The 20,302-nt window shown below is 35.6% G+C and overlaps 1 protein-coding gene across 6 annotated transcripts in view; it reads right to left on the bottom strand.

Moving 5' to 3' along the window:
- Window positions 1-20,302, bottom strand: part of ZNF236 (zinc finger protein 236) — a 75,707-nt gene that overhangs the window by 9,051 nt on the left and 46,354 nt on the right. For 4 of the 6 annotated variants that reach the window (XM_015617192.3, XM_015617184.3, XM_015617191.3 and 1 more), the window contains exons 17-30: window positions 18,690-18,841; window positions 17,472-17,578; window positions 17,228-17,379; window positions 16,901-17,113; window positions 16,087-16,366; window positions 15,541-15,644; window positions 11,456-11,821; window positions 9,366-9,511; window positions 7,902-8,145; window positions 7,014-7,193; window positions 6,352-6,504; window positions 5,530-5,720; window positions 3,752-3,883; window positions 2,019-2,216 (exon numbers count right to left, since the gene is read on the bottom strand). In XM_015617192.3, coding sequence (XP_015472678.1) covers window positions 2,019-2,216; window positions 3,752-3,883; window positions 5,530-5,720; window positions 6,352-6,504; window positions 7,014-7,193; window positions 7,902-8,145; window positions 9,366-9,511; window positions 11,456-11,821; window positions 15,541-15,644; window positions 16,087-16,366; window positions 16,901-17,113; window positions 17,228-17,379; window positions 17,472-17,578; window positions 18,690-18,841 — 2,618 coding nt within the window. The remainder of the gene's footprint in view (window positions 1-2,018; window positions 2,217-3,751; window positions 3,884-5,529; window positions 5,721-6,351; window positions 6,505-7,013; window positions 7,194-7,901; window positions 8,146-9,365; window positions 9,512-11,455; window positions 11,822-15,540; window positions 15,645-16,086; window positions 16,367-16,900; window positions 17,114-17,227; window positions 17,380-17,471; window positions 17,579-18,689; window positions 18,842-20,302) is intronic. The other 2 variants (XM_015617183.3, XM_015617185.3) reach the window with 2 other exon arrangements.

The raw sequence follows: 20,302 nt of genomic DNA on the forward strand, positions 1-20,302 counted from the left end.
TCAAGCAGGACCTGCTTTTCATAAACCCGTACCGACTGTGCCTTATCTCCTGGCTGGTCTGCACGTGCCACATGATGGTGCTCAAGATGAGCAGCTCCGTAACCTTTCCTGGCACTGAGACCAGGCTGAAAGGCCTGTAGTTTCTGAGATCCTAATCCATTATCTAGCCCTTGTAGATGGGCATCATAGGTGCTAAATCCAGTCAACTGGGACCTCCCAGGTTAGCCAGCATTGCTCATCATAAATGATTGAAAGTAGCTTGGCAGGCTCTTCTGACAGGTCCCTTGGTACCCTTGCATGGATTCCATCCATTCCTATAGACAACTTGTGCATGTCCAAGTGGTGTAGCAGGTCACTGACCATTTCCCCTATCTCCACTGAGATGGAATGCATGCACCAGCACAGGGACTCTTCAAATGCGCTCCAGTGTACTCAGCACGTTGGGGTGGAGCTTGAAGGGCCTCGCTGGCACATGAACCCTCAAACACTGGCATGCTGCCCTCAAGCTTACCTCCAGCAAGTCTGTTTTTTATCCCTTCCTCCCTACAAATCTACAAATTTAGATGATCTCTCTAAATGAGCCCTGCTAACTCCTCAGCAAAGATCTTTTTTCCCCTTTGATACAAGTGTAGCCCATCTGCAGCAGGCCTGATGTTGTGTAGACCAATCCATGATCAAAAACGTCTAAATTCTGCTGGTGACGTCAGTCTCAGAGACAGTTATTGATCTGCCAGCCCTTCCTGTCTCTTCCTACACCACTCTCTGCAAGTGGAAGGATAGAGGAGAAGATTATGTGTGCTTCTGATCCCTTAACAAGTTGTCCCAAGGCCCTGAAGTCTCTTGTGACTGTCCCTGAACTTCTTATTGCAACTTTAATTGCTGCCTTCCTGAAAAATCAGTTACGGATAATAATTCAAGGGACATACTAGGGTAAGAAGTTATCATACCTTTAACCTGGGCCCAATTCTAAGAAAACAAACTTAAGACAGACTGATTTTTAGAGTTTCTTATCATTACTTATGGAAAACAAGTATTAAGACGCTTTTGTTTTTTCCTGGAAAATTTCTTCTAACTCAGAGGTTAAGAATTTCACAACAACACATTTTATGATAGTTTCCAATAGTCTAGTTGACAGACATGATCACTCCAAGGGGGTGAACTTCACAAAGAGAGTCTATTTCATTAAAATATTATATCAAAGTGAAAGGAAATCTACTGAAGAGCTCTCCTAAAAGCTAATATAAATATAAAGATAATATAAATAAATATAAATACATTGCCTTTGGCTCCAAAAATTTCTTGTTATAAATTCTGGGAAGATGGCAAAATTCTGGGCAACTTATATGTTTACTCTTCTCTTAAAGCTTTTCTATAAGATACTTCCTGTAACTATCTCTCAGAGGTAAGATACTGGCTTGAAGAAAACACTTGTCTAGTACAGCCCGAAGTTCCTAAAAGGAACATTCTATAATCCAATTAAGAACTTAAGTATACCACAATTTTTTTAAAAATACTTGGAAGTATTAGGTTGTTCATAATCTAGATAAAACAGAGAAAATATCACTAGACAACAGCAACAATATAAGGACATTTTAAAACAAACACTTCCGCTATCACTTGTACTCACATGACAGAGCACCTACAAATGAAATGTTAAGACTGTAAAGCAGGTAACTTCCTGAGATATCAAAAGATTATCTGGAAATCCAGATTAGCACTGATGATATTCATATGCAAATAAAGTAAATGAAGTCTTTTCCTGACACTATTACTTGCATGACAGGCATTAACATTTTTCATTCTGTAGTCAATATATGCATTAGAATCCTCTCCATGCTCCAGAAGAGAGTTCTCTATCTGTGCATACATTATCACTTAGATTCCCTCTCTCAGATGCACACCTCTCACACTGTAAAGGGAAAGCAAAGACAAAGGGCTAATAGGTACCTTTTGTTAATATCACAGAAAGTCCACAACAAAAGGAGTTAAGAGAACAATCAACTGTTATTACCAAATACCTTGAGATGTGTTGCCCGCTTAAAGGCCTTATTGCAGATGTGGCAAACGTGTATTCGCTCCTTGCCGTGAACCTCTTTGCAGTGGTGTGTCAGCATGGTGACGGAATAAAAGGTTTGGCTACACTCAAAACACTGGTGCCCACGAGTTTCTTTTTCTGCTTGACTGCTTTTAGTCACATTAGGGGAAACTTCTGTCACCTGTAACAATTCATAAATACACTATCAGGTAATTTTGTAAGCACATCCACATCTGTTTATTTTTCAAAATCTACCTCAACATGACAAACATTTGGAGGGCATTTGCAAGCAACTTAAAGACACAAAAGAAGTCAGTTATATGTAAGTATGAACTTCTATTTCATTGCTCTAAAGAATGATACATGTACGAATTTTAAGAAAACAACATTAATAACTATGGTCAAATTGACATAACACATCATAAATAGAACATGTGTGTATCTGTATTTTTCTACATTCAGTTTCATGCTCCTGAACATCTCAGATAATCCTCAATATGCCACCAAACAGAATTCAAAGCCAAAAGCATTTTGGACAGAAAAAAAATATCTCTGATTTTTAGGGGAGAAGAATATTTTCTATTTGTTAAAATTCTTTATCGGGGATTCTATTTTCATAAGGAAGTAAAGTTCTACCTCCTAAAATACTGAAACACAATCAATAATTGATAGAATTAGATGGTGGTGCGCTGCATTGTTGTTCTATTTTAATTAGTGAGAACTGCCTGGAAAAGCTACTTTCTTCAGATAATTTAATACCAAATTCCTTTTTAATACCAAATTCCGCTTTATAGATACAGAAGAATCCTAAGTACAGTAACACAGAAAGCAACAAATGAAGTCACCACCTGCCTCTCCCATTTCTCCTGTTTTAGTGCTTGTCTTACCAGGCTGGTTGAAAACACTCATTCTGCCTTCAAGAAAAAAAAGTCTGAACCATATTTTCTAATAACAAAACTGTATTACTTATGTAGGGGTTTCTATTGTGATTCAGAGGCATAAGAAATTGCTAAGGCTTTATGTTGCACCATCACTGAAACAACTTGGATGCAGAAAGAGAATGGAAAAAGTATACACCAATAGGTGCTATTTTTCCCCCCCAGCTCCAAAAGTTATGTGTTTCTATTATCTAAATACCAACTTACTTGGAAATTTTTGGAGCAGTCTGTGTTGAGCACATGATTACGTGATTTGTAGAAAGAAACAAATTATTAATTATATTTCTGTTGCCCTGAAAATTAAGCCTTCAGATTTTGTTTTTCATAATTGCAGCTGCTTTCCCAGGATAGCAACTGTAAACATAGATGTTTATCATATTCCTTCTACGAAACATCTTTTGATGGACATTGCACATGACCAGTGTGACTGGGAAAGTAGTACGTTAATTATCCAATCCCTGGTCATTGTAAAGAATCTATAAATACTCAAGTTAAGAATAAAGTCACAAGTTTTTGTTCTAACACTGACAGTAGTAGTGTGAATCATTTCATGTCCTCTAGTGACACATTTCTTTTTCATGTACATGTATATATATATGTGAAAGAGTTTTTTAATTCAAAACTTAAAACCTGGGTGACCAGGAAGTCACAGAGAACCTCTTCCCAATACTCTTCTTTGGGAATGACATCAGCCTTCATGATTCAAGATAAAAAGAAATCATTCCAGTATAAATAAAAGTCCTTTACCACAAATGATACAGAAATGCATAGTATGTACCTGATACGCTATTTCATCAGAGTTTGCAGGTGCTGAATGGGGTGTATGGCTCACCAGTATGACTTGCTGTGATCCTGATCCACTTTGGCTGGCAAGACTGGAATCTGTGAGTATAGCAGGGAACTGCTGACCCTGTCAGAGAGAGGAGCACAAAAAAAAAAAAAAAATAGTAACTAATTTTAAATGGCTGTATTTAAACAGCTAACTGTAGCAATTTAAGTTTTCATACCGAAATAGTACTTGTGTTTTTTCATTTAGAAAGAAACGTTTCATAATCCTATCTGAATAAATGCAACTGTTTTCCCTCATTTTCTCATTTAAATTTATATCCAACCATTTAAGGACTACAACAGCTGGAAGTTTGTAAGACTAGATTCAGTTTTGATTAATTTTTACCAGCCTTGCATCAAGTGCTGAATGTTTTAGCCTTCCACTGCCTTTCTTTAACCCCTGTATTCTGCTCTCTTGCATGGCCTTCCCACAGTATCTTCCTTTACTTAAACATCTTCATTAAATATACTTCCAAATCCCATGAAATCATGATGCAAAATCACTACTTAGGATATGTAATTACTAATATCTTACTACTTCTATTTCTACACTACTTCTAATGACTTAAATTTCCCCAGGAAACACAGTGCTTTTACATACTACCTGTCTATTCACCATGATTTCTAGCAACATAAACTGTGTTTGAATAATCATAATAGCTATGCAGTGTTTCAATTTATTTATGCTTCTCTTAACAGGAGGCATGGGATCTTATTAATAAATAGCAACACTGCCAAATGTAATCACTTAAACTATTACAAAGCCTGAAATGAAATCATATTTTGCTTTGCTACTGCTTTGTTACTCTATGATACCAGAAATTACAAACATATCTTAAGAATTGTTTATGAAATCTTTTCTTCCCTTCCCCAGAGCAAAAAAGCATATAGCTTTGCTTCACCGGTTTTAATCACAGCACATGCAAGATAAATAGTATTTAATTTGTATGCATTTACACACTTTAACTCAGATCAAGAAGTTAAAAAAAAAATCAATCTAAACCTAGTTAAGCCAAGAAAATGGAAGAAACAGCTCAACTTTTCAGATCTAAAATCTACATTGAAATGTCAACCACACAACCCATTTTTGCTTTGTAGTCTTTCATTATTATTTTTTTATCTCCCCACTCTGTAGAGTCTATTTGCCAGTATGCCTTTGGCTCTTGATGACACCACAAAATTCTTAAGTTATGCTACAAATAAAACAAATAATAAGGTTACTGAGCAGATGACAGTCCATACAGCACCATTTTAATAAAATTTCTTATAATGCCATATGTTATTAAAGGTAGCCAATTAAATTCTGTCCTGTTACTTGCTGTGAAAAGAACTGTCACAACTGCTGCTGAACTCTCCTATTCACAAGTAGGAAAAAAAAATTTACTGTATGAAATAATATATTTAGGAGTACAATGCTGTCTTACTGAATAGTGATAATGAAGTACATGGTCTAACACCAAAAACTGATCTCAAACCATGTTTGAAACAGCAGAACCTATCTGTTCATTTAAAAAACAAACAACCCTGCAAAATTTATCTGTATTTCTGTTCAAACAGTTCATGTTTCTAGATTCCGTACACACACGGTTGGCAGAGAGAAGAAAAATTAACTATATTTTCAAATAGTATGTATTTACAGGACAAAATTATTTTCTAAGCAAAATCTGCAATTCCTGCTGTGTAAGACAGAAACACAAATTTATCTGTCAGTTCAGGAAAGTGTCTTACCTGTGAAGTGATATTAAGGGTAACTGCATCAAGACCACCTGACAACATTCCCTGAGTGTCAGCAAGAGTCAAAGTGACACTACCATCTCCTCCAACTCCTGATGAAGACATCACCAAATTCTGTGCAGAAACTGCAGACTGAGATATGGGTGTTGCTGGAGGAAGGTTTGTTCCCCCTGTTGTATTAAGTTCTGGAACATATGCAAAATGGTAAAAAAAAAATAAAATCTGTTACATACATAAACATTACACTGCAAATTTATTTTAACTGAACTTAGTAATTTCTGTTTCTCATTGCTAGGATTTTCTATTGTGGAATGAACAAAATCAGTTAAACAGCTAATCACAAAGCTAAAGCTGTCAGTCAGATGATAAAATTAGAAAAAATACATTTAAATGTAGCTTGATGAACACAGTATTGCACTCACAAGTGGTCACGTGCATATACAAACATATATAGGTAGAAATCAATATACATACTTAAAAACTCAAAATTTGAGTACTAGAACAAACTTTATATTTTTATCACTTCTGCAGCAAAGGCACCAGATTTTGTCAACCTCCAATTTATAGATATAATTCTTCAATACTCCTCTAACTGCCTCAAAGTACTAATTCAAGATATTTCTTCTTGTTTTCATTTTTTTCTTAGTGTGTAGAATAAAGTTTATTTAAACTACATAACAATTTAAAGCTTGTGAGAAAACACAAGAATCACTGAAAGTTCCTGAATCATGATGTGCAAGATTATACCATTCCATTATAGTATTTACTTTTTAAACTAAATATTATTTTCAATCAGAAAAATTGTGGTATGCATACCTGGAGCATTTAGTGAAGGGCCCTGAGAAAGAAGCTGGTCATTGCTTATAGTTAATGTAGCACCTGTAGTTTGACTGCTGATGGTTGGTGCTGTCAGCCTTAAGCCAGTGTTCAGATCAGTGCTTCCAGAATTATGCTGAATAAGATCTTGGCCTGAAGACAAATAAGTCCTACTGTAACTGGAATCATCTCAACATTATTCTGCTACTGTTCTTACAACAGATCATAAAATAATAGAAGTAGAAAATATAACCAAAACATAAAACTAACTTCTACACATGCAGATTTTTATGCAGTGGTTTGACAAGTTTTTAATACAGATGTTATTATGGAAATCCAGATCCTAATACGTACAGAAATACTTGATATTAGTAATTAGACAAATGTGGATCTTACTTAGCTAGATTCAAAGCACCAACTTGATCAATCTATAAAAATCCAGCTGTTAACTGAGGCTATAAATAAAACAGTGAACTAATCTAACGTTCTCAAAGCAAACATGTTTGGGTTTCAAATGTGGATTTGGGGAGTATCTTTTAAAGCTGATGAACGTAAGAAAAATATGCCATAGGAAAACTGTGGACTGTGAAAATCCTCATATGCTACTGTATAGTTATTTATGAAATAGAGATCTGGTATTAAAGATTTTTAAAAACACAAACCAGATATTGTAAGAGTGATTTCTTGGGGACTTCCTGATGAGGTCGCAGTTGTAGAACCCGAAGCATGAGCTAGAACTTGACTCAAACTGGAATTATTTATGGTCAACATTATCTCATGTTGCCCATTTGTAGATGACACCATACCCTGTGAAGTCATGACTTGAGTAATGTCTTGTGCACCTAAATGGAAGTGGTAGAGCAAAAAAAAATTCCATTAATATCCTTGGGTGGAATTTCTGACATAACTTTTTACAGTAATTTATACCATGTTTTCTGAGCCACTATAATTGATGTAGCCAAGGGGAGATCCTAGAACTTGTAGCATAAAGTATAAAATTTTTTCACATCCAGTTTATTCCTGCAGTTAAGATTTTCAGAAAAGAGATTTTGTATTATTCTCAAAACTATGGAAGTTCTTAAGTATTTTCATTATACAGAATCAAAGAATGGCCTGGGTTGGAAAGCACCCTAAAGATCACATGGTCCCAAGTCCCCCATGTCAGGGGCATCAACTTCCACTACACCAAGCTGCTCAAAACCTCATTCAACCTGGCCTTGAACACTTCCAGGGACGGGGCATCCACAGCTTCTATGGGCAACCTGTTCCAGTGCCTCACCACTTTCACAGTAAAGAACTTCTTCATATCTAATCTAAACCTACTCTCTAATTCACCTTCTGAAAAAAAATTGTATTGAGAAAGGGTGACACTTAAGGGAAAGCTGTAAAATCTGCTGAAGATGCTCAAGAAAGAATTGCAAGCTTTTTTTATTAAAATGAGGTGTTTGGTGGGAGTGGGGGAGGTAGGGGGTGACATTTTCTCACTGCGAGTAATACCCTGAGTAAAATTAAGAAATTGAATACACAATAAAACTACTGACAGTGCTTACCATTAGCGTTGGTTGTCAGCACAGACTCCTGCTCAGACAGGGACCCTATTGTCATGTTAGCAGATGATGTTACTGTGGGCTGTAAAGACAAGCCTGATATGGGCTGAATAACCACATTAGCTGGCACTGCATTTTCTGTTGCCTGGAGGGAGGGATTCTGTGGAGCCATGGTGGGATCTCCAGTCAGCTGCTGAGTAAGTAAATTACTCTGCTGTAATGTCTGCTGTAGGATACTTGGATCGATCTGAAAAACAAGTTTTCAGCAATCAATCTGAAGTTAACTAACTGGGTTAAATGAATATTCTTAAGTCCAGAATATATATTTACAGCATAGAGAGTATATACTGTACTGAACATTTATAATGAACTATTTAAAATTTAAATTTAGTTTTTAAGTGTCTGTATATAGCCAGTCTCTAAAGTGACTATGTAACCAGTCTATTCAGATTCACTTTCCCTCCCTTCCTTCAGCAAAATCTTTTGGGAAATCATGATCAGTTACATATCAGCATGCCTGGTCCCAGGTAAACACACTGCTGGTATTGTGTACTGTCCTGTTAGTGCATGTAATGATTATCACTGTCTCCAAGCCTGTGAAAAGGAAAAGGCATGGAGCAGAGAGAAGACTGATACAAGAAATTATTTAATTTTTCAATTCCTAGGGTCATTAAGGTCTCATTTCGCAAGCCAACAGCTGTTCTCTATACTTAAAGATAAGACATTTTCCTCTTCAGGGACATTCAGCAGTTGAGAAAAACAAAATGAAAATGTCTTCATTTTATGCTAAAAATTCCTTGAGCAGAGGGACTATGAGCAACTCAATGCAACTCTGCAGATGTCCCTTCCCTGACCTTGGGGTTGTATCCGGTGAACTCCAGAGGGCTCCTCCAACACCAATAATTCTGTGCAACTGATCAAACACAACCAAATTCTAGAAAATCAGTTTCACACATTTCAAGAACTTTTAAATACAATCATCTCACCTCTTTCTGTCAGTCCTTTTATAAGCTCAATGGGAATTTAAATTATGAATTCAACTATTAAAAGCTTGCAAAGTAACACAGTGCTTTATGTTTAGAAAAGAACACTCTGTGCAATAATTTGAGTTTGTTTTGGGGGGTGGGTGGGTGCCTTCTGGGGCTCGGGTGGGAACCTAAAGTACTTTTGAAGTGCAAAGACAAAATGCAATTAAAAGAAAAAAAATACGTATTTTCAAGCAGTCTGTCAAAATCCCTGAAAGGTAAAAAAACCTGGAAAAAATGAAAATTAAAGAAACCAAACCAGAAAAATACCCCACTGTGCAGCTATTTTTTAAGTCTTCTAACATTGTACAAGTGATAAGAGTATGTTACTAGCTCACTCAGCTCAAGGGAACGCTTCCAGAATTATGTAGGCTCCTTAAACTTTCTTCAGCCTTCAAAGTGACTCTACAGAATTAAAAGCAAGGAACAGGGAGCAACTTACCTGTAATGTTATATTGTTAATACCAGTAGCATCTATTCCAGAAATCTGAACATTTTGTCCAACCAGATTAGCAGCAAGTTGTAACTGTATTCCTTCAAGAGTGGCCAAGCTACCATCTGTCAAGGACACAGTTAAGTCACCTCCAGCTACCAAAGAAAACAGTTATATTGTAATGTTTTTATTTACCATTACTGGCTACCTCTTTCAGTGTGCTTATTTTTATAAATTAAATCAATATAAGAGCTACATACACACACATTAATTTATGACAAGAAAGAAAATTTGAAATGTATAATTTTATTATAAAGTAATTTGACTGCCTGTTTTAAAGCTTCATAAATTCCATGTGATTTAAGGATTGCTATTTATGCACTAGCTAGTGGCTTAGAAAACAAGAATCCCTCCAGAGCAGCATTAGAAATCTGGAGAAATTTGGTTTAGATTTCCTTGGAGAGTGTGTGTGCTACACCTAAACAAAGCAGCACACACACAGGATATTTACATTCTCACCCTGAACATACATATGAAAAGTTACTGCCACATTTTGCACAGCACAGACACAGTTCAGTATCAAACTGTCAAAGTTCATCCTCCATACTTACATGGATGAAAATAAAGGTGCATTAGCAACTGAAATTCCAAAGTCTTTAGAACTTGAAAAGGTTCTAATTTCAAAAGTTGAACAGACCATCTCTAAAAGGTCTTGAGAGAATATATGGAAAAAGTCATCTTGTTTTGGAGGTACCTTCTTCAAACACCTCGAGTGTGATCAACCAGTTTCCTCTGGATGATGCTTCAAAAACACCTGTTCTTCCCTCTTCAGAATTCCTTACTACAGTAAACCTGGTTTACAATGCACCCAAAAAATACTTGGCCAAAACCCATATTGCTAGTCTCAATTTAAGAAGGCCTCTTTCTAGGACATCTGAACAAGCTAAAAGCTCCTCTTTACTATGTGCAAAAATCCAAACAAACATCAATCAATTTTTAATCGCCACTAACGGTGCCTGTCAAATATCAGTATCTTCTGAACACCAACAATTTGTTCATTTTGGACAACAGTTTAGATCAAATCAGATAAGCTGCAATGACTACAGTTAAATAAGAGATTGATATAATACTCTGAATTTGTGAGCATACCTGCAAAATTATAGGACATGTACTGAAAAAAACACCAAAACACACAAAACCGAAGTCTCACTTTCAGAAATTACAGACAATCCAAGACCCATAATTTAAGCAGTACATTTAAGAGTACCAAGGCACATCTCCAGACACCTTAACACTATTCTGTTCTTAAAATTGTCCCTGTCTTGTTTACCTGAGCGCTTATACAGACATTGGGTCAGCAAGCACTGACACCGAAACTACTTGAAATAAATGAGAAATTAGCAAGGATCATTCTCAAAAGGCCAATTTCTTGCAACATGAAGCATGTTGGGTATTCTGTGCCAGCTGGCCTTAAAGAATGGCCTGTGGCACATTTAATGTGCTAATGCAGCTGTAGTCACTGCCAATTGGTGAGACTTCATATCCTAGGCACTTAATTATCTAGCATACACACCTACTAGTTTTTTGTGTTGCTAAAGAGTTTTCTTGCTTTGAGGTTGGGGGTCTTTTGGTTGGTTTTCTTTTGGTGTGTGTGCTTTGTTTTTTGTTTTTTTTTTATTTTGGAGAAGTAACTACACACGTACAACAGAGGATATGGACTTAAAAGACACTTTTCATTATTCAAATAAATAACCAGACACAGCCAGCTGTTTTGCTTTTCTTTTTAAATAAAGCAAACAAACAATTACCACAAAGAATAGAAGTACTGCAGCTATTTGTTATCTGCATTTTCTTCTTCTCTGCAATGCAATGCTACAGCAGAACTGAAGAGACTTTTAGGTGAACTGTGTATAATTTTCTTTCATTCTTAAAGGAATAAATTTCTATTCATGTCACCACTGTGCATCAAACCATGAATTCAGTACAACTCTTACCTGTTTGGAAAGCAGCATTTGGCAAAACTTTCCAAACTCTAATAGAAAGCAAATTTCACAAATTGATCTCCACACCACCACCACCACCACCCCATCCATTTTTACCTGACACTGAAGCAGGCAAGATAGCCTGGCCCACAAGTCCTTGCTGAAGTAAATTTTGATCAAACTGACTCGTCAAAACAGAGTTATTCATGATGAAAACATTAGGGTCTGTTGAGGATGAATTAAGAAGACTGACTGGTTGTAGTCCCTCTGTTGAAGTGCGAGCAACAGGCTTCCTAACTTTCTTTGTATCCGGTTTATAATGACACTGTATGTGCGTTTTTCTGCGCCCTGAAGTACGAAACCGCAAATCACAGTGTGGGCATTTGAAGGGCTTTGCTCCTGTATGCAGACGCATGTGTACTTTTAGACTGCCTTTTGTAGAAAAGGAATTACTGCACACGTGACAACAGAAGAGCTTCTGGCCTAGGAAAGTTTCAAACCAGAAAGACAAGTGATTAAACCTCTAAAAAGATTGACAGGACTAAATAATCTATTTAACAAACCCCAGAACAGATTCTAAACTAATTTGAACAGAGTAAATTTGAAGTAATCAAACTTTATCAGTTGGCTGCTTTTCAAATGAGTTAAGGTTCTCAATGGAGGGAATATTAACTTTTTCCTTTTACTAAAACTCCATATGCTTTTAAAGCTTTCAGGCAGAATCTTACTTGGTCACCTTCATGCCTCTGTTATCCTCCTCATCACATCTTCCTGACTAATCCAGTTTATTCAACTACACAGCTCGTAAACTGGAGAATTAAAAGTTTCATCTTGACCGCTTCAACATTTGGCTCCTACTTACTTAGCCACTAATTTCCTTTTTAATTCCAGCAACTTTATTCTTCAGTTTCAATGCTGCCTAAACTAACCAGTATGAATGGATTATAAGTAGGAAATGATTAAAATTAAGTGAGATAACATTCTAAAATAAAATATTAACCCCACAAAATAATCCAGAAGTAAAGAAATCTAGTTTATACGTACACAGACCTCTCTGTCTCTCCTTTCAGAGTGCCCAATAGCTGAAAAATATCCTTGGTCTCATATGGAATTTTTAATGTACTATAAGTAAGAGCAAACTACAGAGTTTATACCTTTAATCATATGCACAGCTGTACAACTCACAAAAAGCATTAACATATAACTCTCTGGCAGAAAACATGACACTGCAGCTGAAAGCCCACTGTAACTGCTGAAATTCCCAGGCTTTCCAGAACAATATTGCTTCCTAGCTGAACAAGGGAAAGAAACCAATGCATTTGGTAAAGAAATCACAAGAAACCACAAGGCAATATGTGCCTATGATTCCTGCTATTGAGTTCTAGTTTCCATTTACACAGAACAATCTTTCATCAATTTCCTGAATTTCAATTCAACCTACTTCAAATTACAAACTCCTGGCACACGCTTGTCACTTCTTTTTCAACAAAACTAAGTAAACCTCTGACAATGTTCTGTTTCAGAAAATGGAGAAGAAAGAGCTCAATAACATGAACCAGTAAAACAATGGGAATCTGGGCTGCAGCAAAGCCATCTACCACATTCACAATACCACAAAGGAAGCCATCCAGCAGTCTTTCCCACTAAACAAAAAATCCTCACAACTTTGGGAGAAAGGGGGGTGGAAAAATAAGAGAGAGAGAAGAAAATCAACAAAAAATAAGCAGGAAGAAACAGACAGAATGTCTGAAGTCCTGTTATTTAAATATGCCATGAGATTATGACCTGACCCTTGGGCCTTTTGTGTAAATATTAGGAATCTGAAAAGAAAAAAATAAATAAAGATGGTTGAAGTATGTTTTCAGTATTAGTAGTTTCAGGGTAGTATCCATAAGGGAAACTTGGATGGAAGATGATCATAAATTTGGATGAAAAGTAATTGAGGAATGGTGAACACTAAACTGGCACTGCTTCCAAATGTAGAAAAATTAAATGTGTTTTATGCCACTGACATGCCACACTACTGGCTACACAACTAACATGTTAACAAGAACTGTTCTGTAATCAGGAAACTGGAAAAGCAATGAAGACAGAAATGCAATACTGCATGACTTCAGTTATCCCACTTTATGCTACACCAGGATGTAGGAGCTAAGTGTTCAGACAAAGAACCATATACCTCACTGAGAAACTTCCAGTCTTCCAGTAAAGCCCCAAACTAATTCTCTGGATCAATGCTGACTACAGATGGTATCAGGTAGGTTCCTACCCAGGCAACATTCATTTACAGATGAGGAACAGAGTAGCTTTTCAAACTGAACTATTTTTAGGGGAGTTACAGACATTAATACTGTATTTTTTTTTTATTGTTAACTTAAATTATGTATATCTCAATATAAAAGCAATGAACTATTAGGTGTAGAGGTACTGCCCACAGATTAAGAGAGCATTCCAGAAAGCAATCCAGTCTCAAATGCAGAAAACTGCAAATTAGCTAAACTTTATCCAGCACAAACTGACTCAAGTATAAAAGAACATGGAAAAAAACTTCCATAAGATAAAATGAGTTAAAATAGGGAAAAGGTGATGTGACTTTTGTAGTGAAAATTACACCTCACAAAACTGTGAGCACTCTTTGAAGAAGATCAGATTTCCATTGTATCTGGATTTCTGGAATTTTACTGTGGTTTTATACGAAAAGATCTTAATAAAAATGCTATCATAGAATGAAAGGACAGTCTTTTCATGAACTAAAGAAAAACAGTTCTAAGACAGAACACAGATGGTTTATATGGACAATTTTCACAAGGCTGGAAGTCAGCAGTAGAGTTCTTAAACACCCAAGCAAGGACTCAAACCGTCAGAACTGTACTATATGTAATGTGAAATGAGAGAATGAATAGTAGGGTGGGAAGATCTGTTTAAGGATGTTAAAATAATAATTTACAAAGCTCCATAATATATTATCAGAAAGTTTGCACAACCATAAAGAGCTTAAAAATTAAGAAAGGGAAACAATTTCTCTTTATTTCTCAAACAAAAAACTAGCAGGCTTAGGAACAAAATTACCAAGATGGCAAACTGAAAATCAAACTTGAATCCAGGACCTTACTACTACAGACTGTATTGAAAGCCATTTCTTTTTACCCTGTTTGTCTGTGATCAGAAAACAAGTGGATAAAATTAATGTATTTAATGTTTCCATTAAAACTATTGAGTAAAGAGATGCAATCTCTTATTCAGAGCTCCACAATTTGTAAACTGCTTGAACTTGGAGGTACATGACACAATCCTTGCTTTGTTCCTTTCATTATCCTTACTATCTGCTATTGTCTGTCCTGATCTACACTATTTCATGTAACATGAGTACTGTTTCTTACTAAACAACAGTAGAAAGTACAAATACAGTAAAAAATGAAGAAGAATCTTTCATGAACAAAATAATTATGCATTACAGCATTAAAAGCTTTCTATCTTTTTTTTGACAAGAGAAAATAATGAAACTTAATGAAACTGTAGACAGTTTTAGAAATTAATTAGTTCAGGACTGGGTTTATTACAGAAGTTGAATGGTAAGAAGAAAACAAGAAAGAGATAGAAAGTTTGGGTCTTTTTTAATTAGGGCAAAATCACAGTTGAAAAATACTACTATTAAACTTAGGAATACTTAGGAAAACCTGCTCTAAAAATCTAAATATTACAGATACTAGGTTTACATTCAACTTGCAAGCTTCAAAAAGCTGAATGCTCAAAATTTTTATACAATTTTTTGTACTCTTATTTTCCAGTTTATATAGCAGCACAAACATTAATGTTTATAGTTTGCTTTTTTTTCTCTCTAACTTAATTTTACAAGATTCCCTCACCTCCACCTTCTTACTCAGGAAAATCATTTATCATTGAAATGCTACAGAAGATTGGACATGAACATACTCAGGATACTTACCTACAGAGTTTTTGCAAGAGCTAAGAGCATGCTTTAGAAGCCTACTAATATAGAAGGCTGTAATAACATAGATTATTCAGAATGTTCTGATGTGATTCATTTGATAGTGTCACAAGTACCGAATTTCCCCTAGCACTGCCATCCACAGTTCCAAATACTAGATCACAGTGAAACATAACATTCCTTGCAAAATCTGTAAAGAGCTGGTCAAGAAAGCAAACAGCTTCTAAACAAAGACATGTAAAACTTCACTGACCTGTGTGTGTTTTAACATGACAATCCAGAGTGGATTTTACAGTGAAACTCTTTCCACATTCATCACACTTATACGGCTTCTCTCCAGTATGGATACGAACATGCCTAATAATTCCAGGATATAAGTTAATTTCTACTTTTATGTCAGTTTTTCAAATATTTACTTTCTATCTTATTAATTTTAGAATTAATGAAATACTTATACTAGCACTACACTATGCAGATCAAGAAGATTTATGTATTTGCATGTTTTCAACAGATTTTTACTTTTTTTATGCACGTATTAACACAAGAAAAAACAATTTATTCTAAAACTTCAAAATAATTTTAATACAGCAGGAAAATAAATATGAAAAGGTTGGACTATGTTACATATTCAGAATATGTAACATTTAGACATTTTTAAAACACTGTGAAAAAGAAAAAAATATTTAAATATTAGTTAAACTTCAACTTGGGCATAAGAGTTATAAGAAACTGTTGTTGCTGAAGTTTCTAGTGAACTATTCAGCAAATTAAAAACATATGAAAATTTTCCATTCCTCACCTGACTAAATCACTTGGTTTTTTAAAGCTTTTGGGACAATAACTGCAACAGTTGGCATATTTGGGCTCTGCTTCCAGTTCTGCTTGCTTATCTTTGATCTCACTAATTCTGTCTTTCTCTGCAGCCGACTGGACAAGAACTTTTTCTGAAACAGTGGCACTTTCTTGAGGCCTGATCTTTGCCAGTTCTGCTGTCTCTTCTTCTGTAAAAGTTATGACACCTGGACGAGATTTTCTGGAAGTTCTTTCAGAGCTTTCATCATCATCTTCAACACATCCAACTATTAAGAACAAAAAAAACAACAACAACAAAAAAATCAAACCCAAACAAAAACCACATTTCTGTTAATTCAATCTGTCAGCTGAAATGACAAAAAATAGAAGGGTTTATAATTAAACACACAGCTAGTACATTTTGTGCTTGGACTTGCACTATTATGGACTTCAATCTCTTTTAGAGGTCTAACTGCTCATATCTGTACTTCATTTTAAAAAAAAGCTGGATTTATGATTCTAATTTTTATAATAATTAACACAGGTTAAGTAATACAGGACAAAAAAAATCTTCTACTTCAGTGAAATACTTTAGTAGCTATGTCCCATACAATACCTTTAATGCGCTGGACAGATCCTGGAAATCTAATTTCTTTAAACAATTCAGATAACAGAGAGATTTCAGCATCTTAGAACAGCAGACATTATCAATGCTGGAAGGCTATTTTGTACCATTACTGTTATAGCACTCATGTAATCCACCAAAACATCTGTATTTCTTATGTAGTAAGGACTGTAAAAGTAAAAATGAAATCATTTACCTCCCCCTCCTGTATCTGTAGCTGCTGCTACAGCTGAGGAGACTGCCTGATGTTTTTTCATATGTTTTTTGCAGTGAACAGTTGTTCGAAAGCTTTCATCACAGAATGGGCACTTGTAAGGCTTCATGCTCATGTGAGTTGCCATGTGCCTGGTAAGGCTGCCATTAGTTGTGAAGGAAGTATTGCAAATGCTACAGCTGAATGCTTTAACTCCTTAAAGTAACAGAAACAAATAAGTAGCATGCTATTTGTTTAATTTTACTCACATAGGACATTTACAAAACCCAAACATGGGTTAAGCTAATATAGAGCTGGTATACTGTTTACCTGTATGAGTCTTCTCATGTGACTTAAGAACTCCCGAGGAAACAAAACCACGGCCACAGAGTTGGCATTTATAAGGTTTCTCACCAGTATGTGATCGTACATGCTGTTTCAAATGGCTGGATTTCTTAAACCCTTTGTTGCAATATTCACATCTATTAGAAAAAAATAGTTTTCATTAGTTTCATGTAATTATCGATAAAATATTCAGGAAATTCTGTTACAAAAGCTTAAAAGTGTAACATACCTATATGAACGCCTACTTTGATCTTCATTATCCTCAAGAAAATGAGGCCGTTGGGTGTGTAACTCAAGTTCTTCCTGTGGTGACTGATCTTGGATCAAGCGAGTGGTCTAAAAATCAAAGCCTCAAGTGAATTTCAGTAACACAATATTAAAATATAGTCTCCCAAACAGGCAAGAAAAAAATTACAGCGTTTACAGTCAACGCAAGGAATTCAATTCATGCTTTCATACATTTTGACAGGAAATTGAGTGGAATATAATGCCTCACTCTTCCACAGTGAGAAGGAAAGCATCAAAATGTTCAGCTACTGAACTGGAATACACAGACAACATAGCACACTTACACTTCTCTGAATCTCCACAAACATTTATCTAAATTGTCTAGATTATTCTAGTGTTTGAGGACTTAAATTTAAAACTAGAGCAGCCAATTTAAACACTGAGTAAGCAGCCAAACAGTTTTGCTGACAGACTTAACTACTCTCTGAACATTCCTGTACGTAAAAGCCACAACAGAATAATCCTTAAGAACAAGAGTATGTTTCAAAATTGAAGCCAAGGAAATTCCAAAGCCTGTAAATTGAAATGATTCAAACTTCCAGATCCTAAAACCCACGTGAGTTCTCTGACAACATCTGCACTTTGCAAACAAGCTTGAAGGGACTGCAACTCAGAGAGGTCTTCATGATAAATACATTACAACAGGTAGTCTTCCTGCCAGATACTTCTACTGTCATAAAAAGTTACATTTAAACTGTATTTTTAGCAATTGAGCCCTTTTACAAATTTATCTAAATGAGAACCATGCAAAAGCATCATACACCGCAATATGCAAGCTCCATGAATGATCACTGAAGATTTGTAAAGCTTTTTTTATTTCTTGATCATATATGTATATAGAAATTTACTAATTAGGAAATAATATAATGCAATAATATAAAATTATTTCATAACATTGCATCCTCTCCTTAGTTTTAAACTCACAAACCCAATTACAGTATTTTTTAAGTCCAGAACATCAAAACATACACTTCCTTCTCAGGAAGGTCAAGTCCCTTATCCTAACCTCACCTATTTTCCAGTTGTTAAACATAAGCAATCTAGAGAAGAAACCCTGAAACTTTTCTGACTTCTCGTCTTACCTAATCACTAATGAAATGGTGCAATAAAGCCACGACTGAATACAGAACAATTAATCCTGCCTTCAAGTAGTACTTACTACGTTGATTGTGTCTGTATTTGCAACCTGAAGAAGGGCTGGTGGATGATAACTCGTTGAAAGAGCCTGAGATTCAAGTGTGCTTGAATCCTGCAGCTGTTGTACAGCTGGAAATTGAGTCTGTTGATTGTAGCTGTCATTCACAGTAAAACCTGCCAGAAATTAAACAGTCATAAACCTGTAAAACACACTGATCTGGACTTTGAATAGCACCACACTTTTCTGAAGACTACCTTCAAAAGAGAATAAGTAGTATTACCATATAGTAATAGTTGTACTCTTCACTGTTGAGCATCAAAACACACACGTTTCTGGCATCTACATCATACGCATAGCAGGGTTACTTACCGTTAGCTGGAATTCTATTGGAAAATCTCCTCCACAGAAAAACACTGTTTGAAGTTTCTTCAAGGTGCCACAATTACCTTAGAGCCATTGAAATTTTGAATTTCTTGTATGTAAGCATGCATGTGTCAAACAGGTTGACCCATCTCCCTTTATCCACGTTGGTACCACGCTCCCTTAACTACACTGGAAGCCGATCACAAGGATGCAAAGCTCAGTGGGGAGGATGGCGGGTGAGTGGAGGAGATGACCCAATAGGAGAACTCCAGTTTCTGATAAAGTAACCCCATTTTCTCCTACTTTGGATCTCCTCCACATACTCCCACTCTTTAGATAATAGTAAAGTAGAGCCTCTCAAAGGCAAACTGCAAAGTAAAAAATAATAATATTTTTATTCATATTTCTGGTATAAAACTCTGAAAGTTTTACTTGGTTCTCCTGAAATAGCAGATCTTAATCATCTCCTTTTGTAAATGAATTAATGAAATGATAGCACCAATGATTGAGAGCCAGGGAAATACAGCTCAGATTGCAGAGGTTTTTAATGCTATTAGAGATGTCTTTCTATCAACCCTTTTAAGTCTTAATAGTTCCATTATTAAAAAGTAACCCATAATGTCATGTGGAAAAAAATTAAACCACAGTACCAGTAATTAATGTATGGGCAACAATTTCAGTACTTCTGTGCAGTTTGCCTTTAGTGGACAAAAAGGGTGAAGATTATGAAAACAGGGTAGAAACAAACCCACATCAGATGATCACAGCATCAAAGGCCAAAAAGCAATGCTTAAAGAATATTTTTGAGCAATAGTAAGACAAAAACCTGGATGTATTGAGTTTAAGCAGAAATTTTCCCAAAAGACACTTTCCACAGCAGAAGAATATTGTAATCAGTAGAGAAAAAAATCCCTCTGTATGCTACTGCTTCCACCAGAGAATGAAAACTCACAAATCTAAATAAATCTTCAAAGCATTATTAATCAGGTCATAACTAATCACCAAACCCAATGTTGAAACGCGTATATTATTTTCTCTCCTAGAAGTACAACAAGACTACAAGAAAAAAAGATCCTAAAAGCTGCATCTTGCACCTCAATTACCCTTTGTGAAATGACAAAAAAGTAGCCTGGAGCAAATGAAATTAAAAGTTCTGCAGAGATAAGAAGGTTGCTAATTTCTACTTCTCAAATAAATTTTAGAAGTATCTTTATAGAAAAATGACATTCACACTACTTGGGATGAGAATATAAAAAAAGACTCAAGAAACT

This window comes from Parus major, chromosome 2 (assembly GCF_001522545.3).
Source record: "Parus major isolate Abel chromosome 2, Parus_major1.1, whole genome shotgun sequence".
Classification (NCBI taxonomy): Eukaryota; Metazoa; Chordata; class Aves; order Passeriformes; family Paridae; genus Parus; species Parus major.